The 13,146-nt window shown below is 37.2% G+C and overlaps 1 protein-coding gene across 1 annotated transcript in view; it reads right to left on the minus strand.

Moving 5' to 3' along the window:
- Nucleotides 1–5,807: 5,807 nt before the first annotated feature.
- LOC103194676 (tripartite motif-containing protein 43B-like) overlaps nt 5,808–13,146 on the minus strand; it is a 29,889-nt gene continuing 22,550 nt past the window's right edge. The window contains exons 2-7 of the mRNA XM_007938090.1: nt 11,971–12,373; nt 11,067–11,139; nt 8,935–9,188; nt 8,207–8,229; nt 7,403–7,500; nt 5,808–6,277 (exon numbers count right to left, since the gene is read on the minus strand). Coding sequence (XP_007936281.1) covers nt 5,808–6,277; nt 7,403–7,500; nt 8,207–8,229; nt 8,935–9,188; nt 11,067–11,139; nt 11,971–12,373 — 1,321 coding nt within the window. The remainder of the gene's footprint in view (nt 6,278–7,402; nt 7,501–8,206; nt 8,230–8,934; nt 9,189–11,066; nt 11,140–11,970; nt 12,374–13,146) is intronic.

The following is a 13,146-nucleotide window of genomic DNA, read 5'->3' on the forward strand; positions in this document are numbered from 1 at the left end:
CAGAAGGAAGATGGGGCAATCTACTTCCGTAGTGATACTGCCTCAGAAACCCAAGGAGGTTGAATTAATATAACAAATTGTTTTTGCTCTATTATTTTATATATTACTTGGTTATTTACGTGTATTGTGAGTTTCACTAGATAATTACCTCCAGGTAGCTTGTAATGCTTTAGTTGATGCAATTGTTGATGTTGTCTGGTACTGGTGGAGTTGATTCTGGCTCACAGCAATCCTATAAGACAGAGTAGAACTGCTGCATAGGACTTTTTTTTGGCTGTACTCTTTATGGGAATAGATCACCAGGTTTTTCTCCCAAGGAGCCAGTTCAAATCACCAACCTTTCAGTTACCAGCCAGGCACTTAACTGTTGCACCATGAGGCCTCCTTAAGTATTAGTTTTATAACAGATCTATATAGATTGCTAGTTTATTTGATGTGTTGAATTAATAAAGAAATACTAATGATTAAATTGTTGTTAGGTGCCATTGCATTGGTTCCAACTCATAGCCACCCTTTGCACAACAGAATTCCTCGGTCCTGTACTACCCTTAGAATTGTTGCTGTGTTTTATCCATGGTTGTAGCCATTATGTCAATCCATTGAGAGTCTTTGTCTTTTTCACTGACCCTGTACCAAACATAACATCCTTCTCCAGGGACTAGTCCCTGTCGATGACATCAAAAGTGCATGAGGCAAAGTCTCGCCATCTTCCATTCTTCCAATACAGAGTTATTCATTCTTCTAGTAATAACCAAAAAAAAAAAAACACACACACTGCTGTCGAGTCGGATCTGACTCATAGTCAGATCCCCTCCTTGGGTTTCCAAGGCGGTATCTCTACAGAAGTAGATTACCCAACCTTCCTTCCCAGGAGTGGCTGGTGGGTTTGAACCGCCAGCCTTCTGGTTAGCAGTAAAGTGCCTTAGGCACTATGCAACAGCGTTGAATATGAAGAAGTTTTAGATATATTAAGGCTCTCTGAATTAACCTAACAATTTCTTTTTTCTTTTTTACTTATTTATCACCCACATAACTATCAGCCACTGGGTAACAGAACGTTCTCACTCAATATATTATCTGCACAATAGATTATCATCTATACAGTATACATATCAGTACATGTTGATTGATTTAGTGCTAATACTGGACATTAAAATTAGATTTTTTTTTCATTTACTTTCAGTAAGACTATCTTTGAATCCCAGATCAATAATTTATTTGATGTGTGATTTTAAACAAGTAATTCATTCACACTATGTCAAGATTTCTCATTATAAAGTGTTATAAAGGTAGAAAATGAGCTAGTAGTATTGTTGAGAGATTTAGAATAGATAATTCAGATTAAAGGGGTCAATCAATGAAATGGCTATAATTAATAAACAATACATATCAGCTGCTATTATCACTGTAAGGTTATCATCATTAACATAATCAGTATAAATGAGATTACATTCATAATGAATTATTGACTAATTTCTTATCTATTCCACATAGGGCTAATATAAACTCTTTTCATGTTCCTCAAATTATCTTCAACATTTCAGGCATGTTGCCTTATGTAAATAGATTTATATCTGATATCACTTAAAATTTTGTGGTCCACAATCCATAAGCCCATAAATTCTCTCACAAATATTGATTACTAAATATATTTGCAGATATTGCACCTCATTTTAAAAGTAGTATAGTAAATCTGGGTTTATGATTATTCAATAAAACAATAAACCTGGGTTTTTCAGTGTTCAATGAAGCAGTTTACTTCATGGACAAAACAGTAAGTTTTCAACCTTAGAAATGTGCAGCTTTTCCGATTCAACTTCAGAGATGACAATAACCAGATAATTAAAGCCAAAATATTTGGTCATAAATTTTTGTAACAGAAAGTAGGTATTTTTTTATTTGAACAAATAAATTCAATGTATTACTTGATGATGGTTGAAAGTGAGGACCTTATTAACAAGTAATCTCTGAGATGACACTTTTTCACCCGATGATTTTCTCATATCCTTGCCCCAAAAAATTAATATATAGTGGTTGTAAAATAATTTTCTACCTCCATAAATCATCTTACATATAATGTCAGCTCCAGAGATGGGTAATTTATTGCCTCCATGACATTGTCAAAGACCACTGTGGTCACAAAATGTCAGTTACATGCATCACATGTAAACACTGTCCAGAAGCAGTTGTCTATTTCTTAAATTTCTTTTCAGAAGGAAGGAAATCTGTTGAAGAATTCTAATACTGTAGTCATCATTCCATAGGCTCAAATGACCCTTTTAACCAATCACTGACAAAGGAATAATTATGTTTGTTTTAGGTAAAATATGACCCACTCTCTAGGGGGGATTTGGTACAGAATTACTGATTTCCATGTCCATTTTTTTAAATGCATTTTATTAAAATATAATTTATGTACAGTGAAATACAAAAAACTAAAGTGACATAGATCAATGCATTTTTTTTTCATTGTTCCCTCCCCTCCACTGCTGGGCAACCAGCAAAGACAGTTTCCCTCCATATATAAACCTTTCCTTGACCCTCCAAAACAACGAACTAACACTATGTTTATCCTTCTGTGTTTCACTTATGTCACTCAGCATAATGTTCTCCAAGTTTATCCATATTACGTGGTGTTTTGCAGACTCTACATTAGTCTTTAGTGCTGCATAGCATTCCATTACGAGTATGTACCATAGTTTGGTCATTCACTCTTCCACTATAAATCTTAGAGATAAGTCCCATGTCAGATATGTAATTATCAGTAAATATAAATTTGTTGCTGTCATTTTTGTTATGTGCTTCTTCGTGATATCGATTTCTTTGTTCCATATAATTTTCCATGCTGAACTATTTTTGTTTATGACTCGTGTTGTCACTTCCTTCATTGCTTTTGTTTTAGTATTTGCTGATTATTTATGCTGGTCCTCTTTTTTGATGTGAAGGTTTGTCATTTTTCTTTGAGGTTACACTGTGATTTATAGTTTTCTTCCCAAGTTTAGAACAGTCCGTTCTATCTTGTAGTTGTCTTGACCTCACTATCATCTAGAAGTTCTGTAACAACACAGTTTTTTCCCTCTTTTTGGTTTGTAGTTGTCCTTATTTGTCAATTGATGTTTCTGGTTCCCTGTTTACAATCTTGTAGGCTTATTTACTTTGGACATTTCCATAGCTGGGTTGGTTTCTGGGTTGTATCATGTGTTTTAATGGTCAGTTGTCGTCTGTCGTTGCTTCTCTGTCCAAAGGGCTCCCTATTTAGCATCTCTTGTAAGTTGGTCTGGTTTTAACAAATTCCCTTAATTTCTGCTTATCTGGAAATGTCCTAATTTCACCATCATATTTGAGGGACAATTTTGCTGGGTACATTGGTTGGAAATTTTTCTCTTTCAGGATTTTATATATACCACCCCATTGTCTTCTCACCTGCATGGTTTCTGCTGAGAAATCTGAACTTAGTCTTACTGGTTGCCCCTTTTAAGTAACTTTTTGCTTTTCCCATGCTGCTCTCATGATTTTTGCTTTGTCTTTGGTTTTGGTAAGTTTGATGATGATCTGTCTGAGTGATTTTCTTTTGGGGTCTATCCTGTTTGGGGTTCATTGGACTTCCTGAATGGATATATTCTCATCTTTCATCATACTAGGAAAATTCTCTTCCCATGAATCTTTGACGATTTTCTCTGTGCTTTTATTTGTCTCTTCCTGTTCTGGAATTCCAGTTACACATAGGTTATTTCTTTTGATGGTATCTCACATGAACCTTAGGCTTTCTTCATTTTGTTTTGATCCTTTTTTCTGATTTATCCCTTTCCAAAGAAGTGTTCAGGTATTTGCCTTCAATCTGCCTAATTCTGTCTTCCATTGATTCAGTTCTGCTCCATTGCTTATTCAATGTCTTATCTATTTCTGAAAATTTAGTATTAATCTTCTGGATTGCTGTGTGTAGATTTTGTATCATTTCTAAATTTTCGTTTATTTTGTCATTGTGTTCTTGTATTGTATTTTGAAATTGTTCTAGGGTTTTCTCTGTGTTTTCCTTGATCTGTCTCTCAATTTGTTGAAGATACCTAAATATAAATCTTTTGAATTCCTTATCAAGGAGTTCCAATGCTGCATCTTCCTCAGGGATGTGTTTTGGGTCTATATCCTGGTCCCTTGTTTCTCCTGCTTTGTCTTACTTCTTTGTGTGAACTGTGATGCTCTGTTGTCTCCGAGGCATTGTGACGTTTTTGTGTTTATATTTAATCGGTGATTGTATGTTGGAGTGACTTGCCCACAATTTTTGTTTTCTTTGTAATCTACACAAGCAAGGCACTGTGCTCTTCTATTTGCTAGTTGACAGCACTTATACACTCACACCCATCTCCTTTCCTGTTGTCAGCCTCTGGTATATCCCTGCTGACCTTGGCAAACAGAGCCTATTCTTAGGTCCCTGGAATCTGAATGAGAATGCTATCACTTTAAAATCCAAAATGGTTGCCACTCGTAAAGATTCAAAATGGTTGCACTGTCAGTCACTTTAAATGTCCAAAATGGCAGCCTCTTTTAAACATTCAAAATGGCTGCACCCTCAGTCACTTTTAATATCCAAAATGGCTGCCATGTGTAAACAATCAAAATGGCTGTGCCCTCCAGACAGCAGAAAGTCAACAGCTCAGGTTGTCTCTCTCCTTGATGTTTCCCTTCCTATTCATTCCTTGATGTTTCCCTTCCTACTCATTGGCTACTAGTGCAGTCATCCCTGCAGCCCTTGGTGACCAGGGTTGATTTTTAGGTCAGTTCTCAGGTCCCAACACCCCTTGGAAATATTCAGGCTGTTGGTCCCATCAGAATAGCTGACAGTCCACAGCTCTGACCATCTCTGTACTCACTGTTTTCGTTTAGGTTTTTCCACTAGTTGGTGCCTAATCCACTTCTGTATAGTTCCTTTCAAAGCTCAGGGCTACAGGATTTTCTTCTGTATCTCTGTCAAATGGTTTTTCTTTTCTTTGTTGAAGAGGGTCTGTGTTGCTTGTCTGCCTATTCCTCCATCTTACTGGAAGTTGATATCTAGGTCCATTTAGCCTTCCATAGAGATACCACTTCAGAAAACCAAGGAGAGGTTGCTATGAGTCAGAATCAACTCAACAGCAGTGAGTTTGGTTTTTGGTTTATGTCCATTTAGAAGGGAGGACATAAATAAACAAAAATGAAATTGTACTACGAGCTGGAACCAGGGTGGGAAGAATCAACATGGTAGCTGAAGATCTTGAAGACTTTATTTCTCAGTGTTCCTTTTCTGTCATAAGTAATGCACAACCTGCCCTACTATAATATACCAAGTTCATTCTCAAGAGTATTTCAGAGGATTTTGACAATGCAAAAAAGAACCATGAAAAAATAATTTTCTCTGTTCTTCTTTTCTCTCCTTTGAAACATGTATTGCAACTACCTGCAGAATTCATTCATCTGCTCTATCTGGAAAAGTCAAGAACTTAATTACAATTATAATAATTATAATAATAAAAAGATTGCTTTGTCACTGCAGCCTTAACAAGGTTAAGCCTTAACACTTATGTATTCTTGGAATTCCAGCAAGCTAAGAAAGCAGGGTAATAACCACAGCATATATATTCCAGGTAATGGGCCACAAGAGATGTTTTTACTTAAAGAATACTAAAGCACCAAATTTTATTATTTCAAGCTACATTAATAATTAAAAAAAAAAAAAAATGTTACATTAAATTAGAAAACCTAAGAGATAGTAAAGTGCCTCAATTGGGAAGGGATCCCTCAAGCATGGAGTTTCCAGTTTCTGGACTTCTCCCTGATCATGTTTGGTCAGTGCAAAAGAATGGCCTGAGTGGGTAACTGAAGGAGCAAGCCGGGTACCTCCATATGAGGGAACTTTTGGCAACATTAACAAAACTCACACTTTGTTTGTCAAAATCAACAAAGACACCAACCCGCCCCACAGGTTTCTCTACACAATGAAAAATTATTGGAGAGGTAGTCAAAGGATTGTAACGACTACCCTCCTTCAAGCATAAAAGAAGAAATATGTCCTGAGACTTGATCACTGAATAGTTCTTTCTTATCCAAGAATCCTTGCTACATAGCCCTACAGCCCAATCCCAAGAGTAGTCCACTTCTATTTCCCAGTAATGTTTTCCAGAGGTGAAAGCCTGGGTTCCCCATGCAACCAAGTAGTTAGATCTTCCATGTCTAAACTTCCGTCTTTTCACAGCATCAAACAGCATGATATTCTGATTGATCATTTCATAATTGAAGGAAACTTCCACTGTAGAAAAAAGAGAATATTCTAGTCAGAAGAACGTGATCTAGTCAAAATCAGTTTGTAATTTCCTATGGGATGAGAGGGTCACTAGAAAAACAAGCCAACTACAAGGGAAATTTGAGCTGTAATTGTCTAACTGAAGGGTATCAGTGGATGTGCAGAAGAAACAAGTACCTACTGAATGCCAGTGAAAACAGTTCCTAAGCTATCAGAGAATGTACAGGGGAGGGAGGGTATGCTATCTTGTGGCTCATTGCTTTTCATAGTACTTTAAAAACCTGTTTTTTTTTAAAGTACTTTAAAAACCTGGGTTTTTTTTAAATACTTTAAAAAGCCTGTTCATTGATGCCAATCCATAGCAATGTGGCTTACCCCCACTGCCCCTTCTCAGGACAAAAAAAAAAAGTTAGACCTAAATCAATGGTGGTAGCTTACCAGGTATATTATAATGTTAGATAAGCAAGCAAATTTAAATTTAAGAAAAAAAATCAGAGTATGCTTTCTTAGAAGGGGCCTGCTACATTTTCTGACTTTAAACTTGGTTCCATCTTAAGCCTAGTCTTTTTCTGCCTGCCAGACTACCTTTCTGTCTTGTCCACCACAGAACTCTGGGTACTACCTCAATCACCAGCTTGCTTTATTGTTGCTGATAAATTCTGTTTTTCTGCATATCTCTTCTGTATGTTTAATTATGCATTTTTCTAATCATATTAAAATGAACATTATTACAAATCCAGTTATACTAAGAAATTTTCATGGAAAACAATAAATAACTACACTTAATTTGAAATTTGAATGTTATGAACTAATATTTAGTTCAGAATTATGCATTGAACAACTGACATTGTATCTGAGAATGGTTCTAGATCTAAAGGAGTACTTTTTCTGATTGTTTCCATTTTTTCACTTTCTAAGTAATTTATTACAGGTCAACTCACATTTATCCTTTACTGGCCTTTCATTTAGATATTTTTCATATTATTATAGGACAAATATAACTATAAATATTTCACAGGCTACTCTGATCTGTTCTCCTAAATCAATGATTAATAAAGAAGGAAAGATTGCTAATAGAAAACCATTATTGAGGACACTGTATGCGGGTCCCACTACTGGGTTAACACTCACCTCGGAATTGGTTGAACCTGTCAATCAGTCCAGTGATGGGCCTTGCACTGAGTGCTAGGTTCACAGGCTGGGGCATGTGCAGTTGCATGGACTCACTCCTGTGAGAGGAAAGATTCAATTAATCTCTCAGGTACCAAAGGGGTCATCACAGTGTGAAAAAAGACATCAGTATTAACTGAAAATGTTTCATCATAACTCATTTCTGATATGTGGTGTACCTCCATTATCCTGGGATAAGATTGTGGAATTCTTAGAGAATCTTTTTGTCTTCTCTGCCAGCTTCCATCTCCTGTCTCTCAGATATACTTGTCTCTCTCACCTACCACCTGGCACAAACTAGTCCATCATCTGAATAAGCTTATATGTTTGAAATCTAAAATCATAGGTAGCTGTCTTGTAGCCACTTATGGACTACAATACATAACTCCCTGAGTCACAGGAAAGAAGCAAGGCTAATTTGTGACAAAGAGAATAAAAAATCATACTGAGTGAAACCTACATAAGATGAACAAGTAGAAAATATTATCTCTATAGTGGGTAAGGTATTTGGGTGCTAACCAGAAGGTTAGTGATTCAAACTCATCAGCTGCTCTGTGGGAGGAAGATGAGGCAATCTACTTCTGTAAAGATGTACAGCATTGGAAAAGCAATGGGGGGGTCACTATGGGTCAGAAATGACGTGATGACAGTGGGTTTGGTTTTGAGTTTGGTGGTGGAAATTATGTTCTCACTTTGTTAGAAACACTGTGATCTTTCTTTCATAGTCCTTATGATGCTTTAGTTTGCATTGAAGGCCAAACTTACCTTGTCAATAAGTCTTCCAAATCCTGTAAAGAGAACAAGAAGCAAAGTTTAGATTTCTTCACAAAGTCCTGATTCTGTCCATCCAGTCTTTCGGTTTGGGCAAGTTCAGAAATGTATCAACCACTCAGTGCCACAATTTTTATAAAATCATTTTTCTTTTCTTCTTTAAGGATAATCCCAGTAGAAAGCATGGATAGAATCTGAATTCTTGATGAATTCAGAAACTTGATTGTGAATTAATAAAGAGAAGGACATAAGTTCAGTCTGCATTAATGCAACCATCAGCTATCTGCAAAGTGGTCTTTCCCAGGGTTTTTCTGAAAAGGGTAATGTGCCCCAGAAAAAGGCAATTCAAATCTAGGGCTTTAAAACAGAAGCAGGAAGTAAAAGTTAGCTCTTCCCAAACTTAACCATTTTGCCCCACTGGAGACAAAAATGGAATGCTCATGAGTAAGTTGCAACTTTCTGGATTGTAGAGAAGCAAGGTAGAGAAGACAACTTTTAGAAGGGAGTATTCCCCAGGAAATCTACTCTCTTGATTCCATAAAGCTTTGTGGTTCATGGCTAGGATAGGATTTATAGTTCATATCTATTCTCAATTGGGAAATGACTCCCATCATAGAAGCAGAAAATTAAGAATTATGTTTTTGGTACCAAATAAATAATGGAAGTCCAAGATATGTAGTTTGCTGCCATAAATTATTTCCACTCACATCTTTAATTCTTACCTGAAGTAGTTCCACATCTGGTTTATGGCACATATTTATCAGCTCTTCATACATTTCTCTTAGATGCTTCCCCTTTTGAACCATTGTGGCTTCACTTTTCTTGAGTTGTTGGAAAATACTTTTGCCTTCACTTTCCAGTCCCTCTAAATGTTGCTTTTCTTCCTCACAGAGAGCTGGGTGCAACTTCTGATACTCAGAACTGATTATGTATGTCCACAGGAACACAAAATTCTGTAAGGACATAGATTTCTTAGCTCATATATTCAGACAAACATTATCCTCCTCCATTTAAACCTCATCTATTTCTCTTTGACTCATATCCTCTACCAATCTCAACTACATACACCTAAATTCATGTCCTTTCACACATTCGAAACCTCAGTCTTCCCTGTGTCATTCCTTCATTTATTTTCCATTCATGAGCCAAAACCATTCTCCTTTCAAAATACTTTTATTTACTTCATAAGTTCCTGAAATATCTGGAGAAATGCCTCTCATAGTTAATTTATTTAATATATATTCTCTAAAATGTGAAAGACTACATGCAAACTATTGAGATTAAAAAAAAAAAAAAAAACTCACTGCCATAGAGCCAGATCCTACTCATAGTGGCCCCTCCTTGTGTTTCTGAGGTGGTATCACCGTCGAAGTAGATTGCCCAATCTTCTTTCCAAGGAGTGGCTGGTGGGTTTGAACAGCCAGACTTCTGGTTAGCAGTCAAATGCCTTAGGCACTACGCCACCAGAGCTCCTACTAAGACTATGATTGACTATTAGTATCAGCTATGATTGGCCATTATTATTAGCTGCCTTTGCATCATCTCCAACTCATGGAGAGCCCATGTGAATCAGAGTAGAATCGCGCACTTCCAGGTTTTCAATGGCCTTTTTTTCAGCAGTAGATCCAAAAATCCAAACCAAACTCACTACCATCGAGTTAGATCTGACTCATAGCGACCCCTCCTTGGGTTTCTGAGGCAGTATTAACTACCAAAGTAGTTACACAATCTTCCTTCTGAGGAGTGGCTGGTGGGTTTGAACTGCCAGCCTTCTGGTTAGCAGTCAAGTGCCTTAGGCACTATGCCACCAGAGCTCCTAGAAGTAGATCACCAAGGGGTATTCTGAGGTGCCTCTGGCTGAACTTAAATCTCCTGACTTTCAGCTGGAAATGCAGATCTAACACATATGGAGTCTTCATGAATCAGAGACATCAACTGGTTTATTAAATCATAACATGTGATAGTCTTATTATCTTCCGTTAGTTTTTGTCATATCTTCCTACGCCACAGGCTGACCATTCATTTTTACACAAATGTTGCCTATTACTCAAACCGGACCTCAAACTGATTTCTATCCTCTAACCCTTGTTTCTGCCCTTCTCATTCTATCACTTTACTTTCCATTTCCTATCTAATGCCATAGGCTTCTAGATTGTCCTGTCAATTTTAAGGAAATTAATTTTCATTCCATTTGCATACCCTTTCCCAATGTTTATCTATTCATTCCTTTCCACTCATTTTCTTTGCCCCCTTTTCTCAGCTTTTCAACATGTTCTATTCACTCCTACTTGGCCCAATCTCATTCTGTAGCACATGTGTAATCCATTTCACTATGAAAGGCACACTTCTTAAATTGCTGTTCACACCCACCTTTTCTCCCATCAGCATTGTTGTATGTAACATTATAAAATGCCTTCCATTTTATATCTTTAATTTCCAGAATTCATCTCATAAAGAAATCTCTGCCTAAAAGACCCATGGATATTTTAGCACATTTCCTTCAGAATTCAGACTGATTTGAACCTTATCTAGGAAACTTCTTGAACTCTTGAACAATCTTTAGTGAATTTCTTTAAATCCCTCCATGTACCTCCATTACAATACTTGTCACATGTTGTCCTAGTGCCAACATTTGTGTGTGTATGTGTTGCTGATACGTGAGGGTTACAAATCTTAACGAACTACCTTACATAGTGTAGACTATTTTTCCTATTGATAAATCACTCACAGAATCTCGTGGCACACCATAAGTTCAGCTCAAGTTCTTACTGGACAAATCTCCAGCAAGTATGTCACAACATGGTTCTGCAGGAAACAGACTCATACTTACACTCCACACTACGGGTCATTAGGCTCTCCATATTCAGATTTTCCTGATTTTCTTGGATCTTTTCCCACAATGATTTAATTTGCTTTAACAGTTTCTCCTGCAAAGGAATCATGAATAGGAGTACCAGAGACAACAGATATTATAGATTTCATGCTATAAAGAGACAGATGTCAGACTGATGTACTTTAGGGGAAGTGAAGGATAATAGTGTTTCCCTTTTTACCCTCTATAATTACCAAGTCTGGTAAATTTCAGGCAGTGGGACAAAGTTTAGTGCGATTATTTGACTAAGGATTTTATGTAACATGGCTAATTTTAAGATAAACATTTTGCCACATACATAATTCGGATCTACTGATGCTGTTGTTATTGTGTGCCTAGTGGATTTGACTCAGGCTCTCTAAAGGAAAGAACAGAACTGCCACGTAAGTAATCATCATGGAAGCAGATCACCAGCTCTTTTCTCCCTTTGGAGATGCTGGTAGGTTCTAACAACTGACGTTTGGGTTAGCAACTAAGTGTTTAACCACTGTGCCACCAGGGCTCCTTTTTGATATTCCCTGTTACTTTCCAGCCAACAACTATCCTATTTATCTAGCATCCCTAAAATAAATACTTCCAATATAAAAACTTCCTTGCTCTTATATTTTTGCTATCTGAAAATGAGGACTTTACAGTGTTCTGAGAATATTGGAATATTGCACATTCCAAATAATGATAATCATTAATCACACCCCCTGCTAGAATGCAAGCTCCATGAAGGCAATACATTTGTGCATTTTATTCCCAGCTTTATCCTTTTTGTCTAGAAGTGTACTTAGCATATCAGACTCTCAGTGATGAGTGGATTAATCAAGATCATGATTCTCATGTTCTTTATACTCTCTTATCATCCAGCTGCCAAAGTGCTTTCAGATATATCACTTACCCGGTATTCCTCAACAGCACATCCTATGGAACAATGCCTGTGAGTCTTGTGCCCCTGAGATTTAGAACAGAGCAAACAGAGCAACTGCTTGTTTTCGTTGCAGAAGATGGTCTTTGTCTCCTTATGTGCCCCACACATCTGTTCATCAGAGTTCAGGCATTGTGAGAGACTGGCTTGTCTGGCAAGGGACACTAGATTCTTCACAACAATATTGGTTTTGAACTCTGTCTGCTCGGATATTTCTCTGCACACAGGGCAAGAGGCAGGAGTTTTTCCTTCTCCCCAGGAAAGGCAGAGACACGCCCTGCAGAAGCTGTGCCCACAACCTATGGTGACCGGGTCTGTAAAGTAGCTTAAGCAGATGACACAGGTGAGTTCCTTCTGTAACGTGGAATCCATTTTCCTGGGGGAGGAAAATCAGAAGTTTATTATTCTGCCCTGCAGAGACAAAGGTCTAAACAAAATTTTGCTCCAATAGTGACCCAAAAGTACGTGTCTGGCATTCACATTCCTAAAAATGGCCAGAGTTACTGAACCAATACAGACTAGAGGAACCCCTAAGGCTATTGCCCTAAGATATCTTCTGAACTTGGAACTACAGCCACTCCAGGAGGTCACCTTTCAGCCAAATAATAGATTGGCTTATAAAATAAACAACTTCACCTCTGAGTAATATAATCCCTGAAACAATCAACTCTATGAGACCAAATGTCCAACAGTTACCCAAAAGCAAAGATGAGAGAATGCAAGAAGAGGCAAGGAAGGTAGATCAATGGAAGTGGAACAAACATGATGGAAATAATGAGAATGCCAAAACATTGTAAAAATTGTAACCAGTGCATGAAACAATCTGGATAAAAACGGTGAAATGGAAACCTAATTTGCTGTGTAAATTTTCACCTAAAATATTTTTAAAGTAATATGGAGAAGAATATTATTAATGTAGAAAGATGCCTAACATTCATTGTTAATGAGGAATATGAAGATGTTATCAAATCAAATGGTACTACATGATCTCACTTTTCACTAAAAACAAGTATACTTGTGTATATATGTATATATATATATATATATACACACAGGGAGCTCTGGTAGCATAGTGCCTAAGGCACTTAACTGCTAACCAGAAGGCTGGCGGTTCAAACCCACCAGCCACTCCTCGGAAGGAAGGTTGGG

Source organism: Orycteropus afer, unplaced genomic scaffold (assembly GCF_000298275.1).
Source record: "Orycteropus afer afer isolate SDZICR_OR568_19922 unplaced genomic scaffold, OryAfe1.0 scaffold00047, whole genome shotgun sequence".
In the NCBI taxonomy this organism is placed as follows: Eukaryota; Metazoa; Chordata; class Mammalia; order Tubulidentata; family Orycteropodidae; genus Orycteropus; species Orycteropus afer.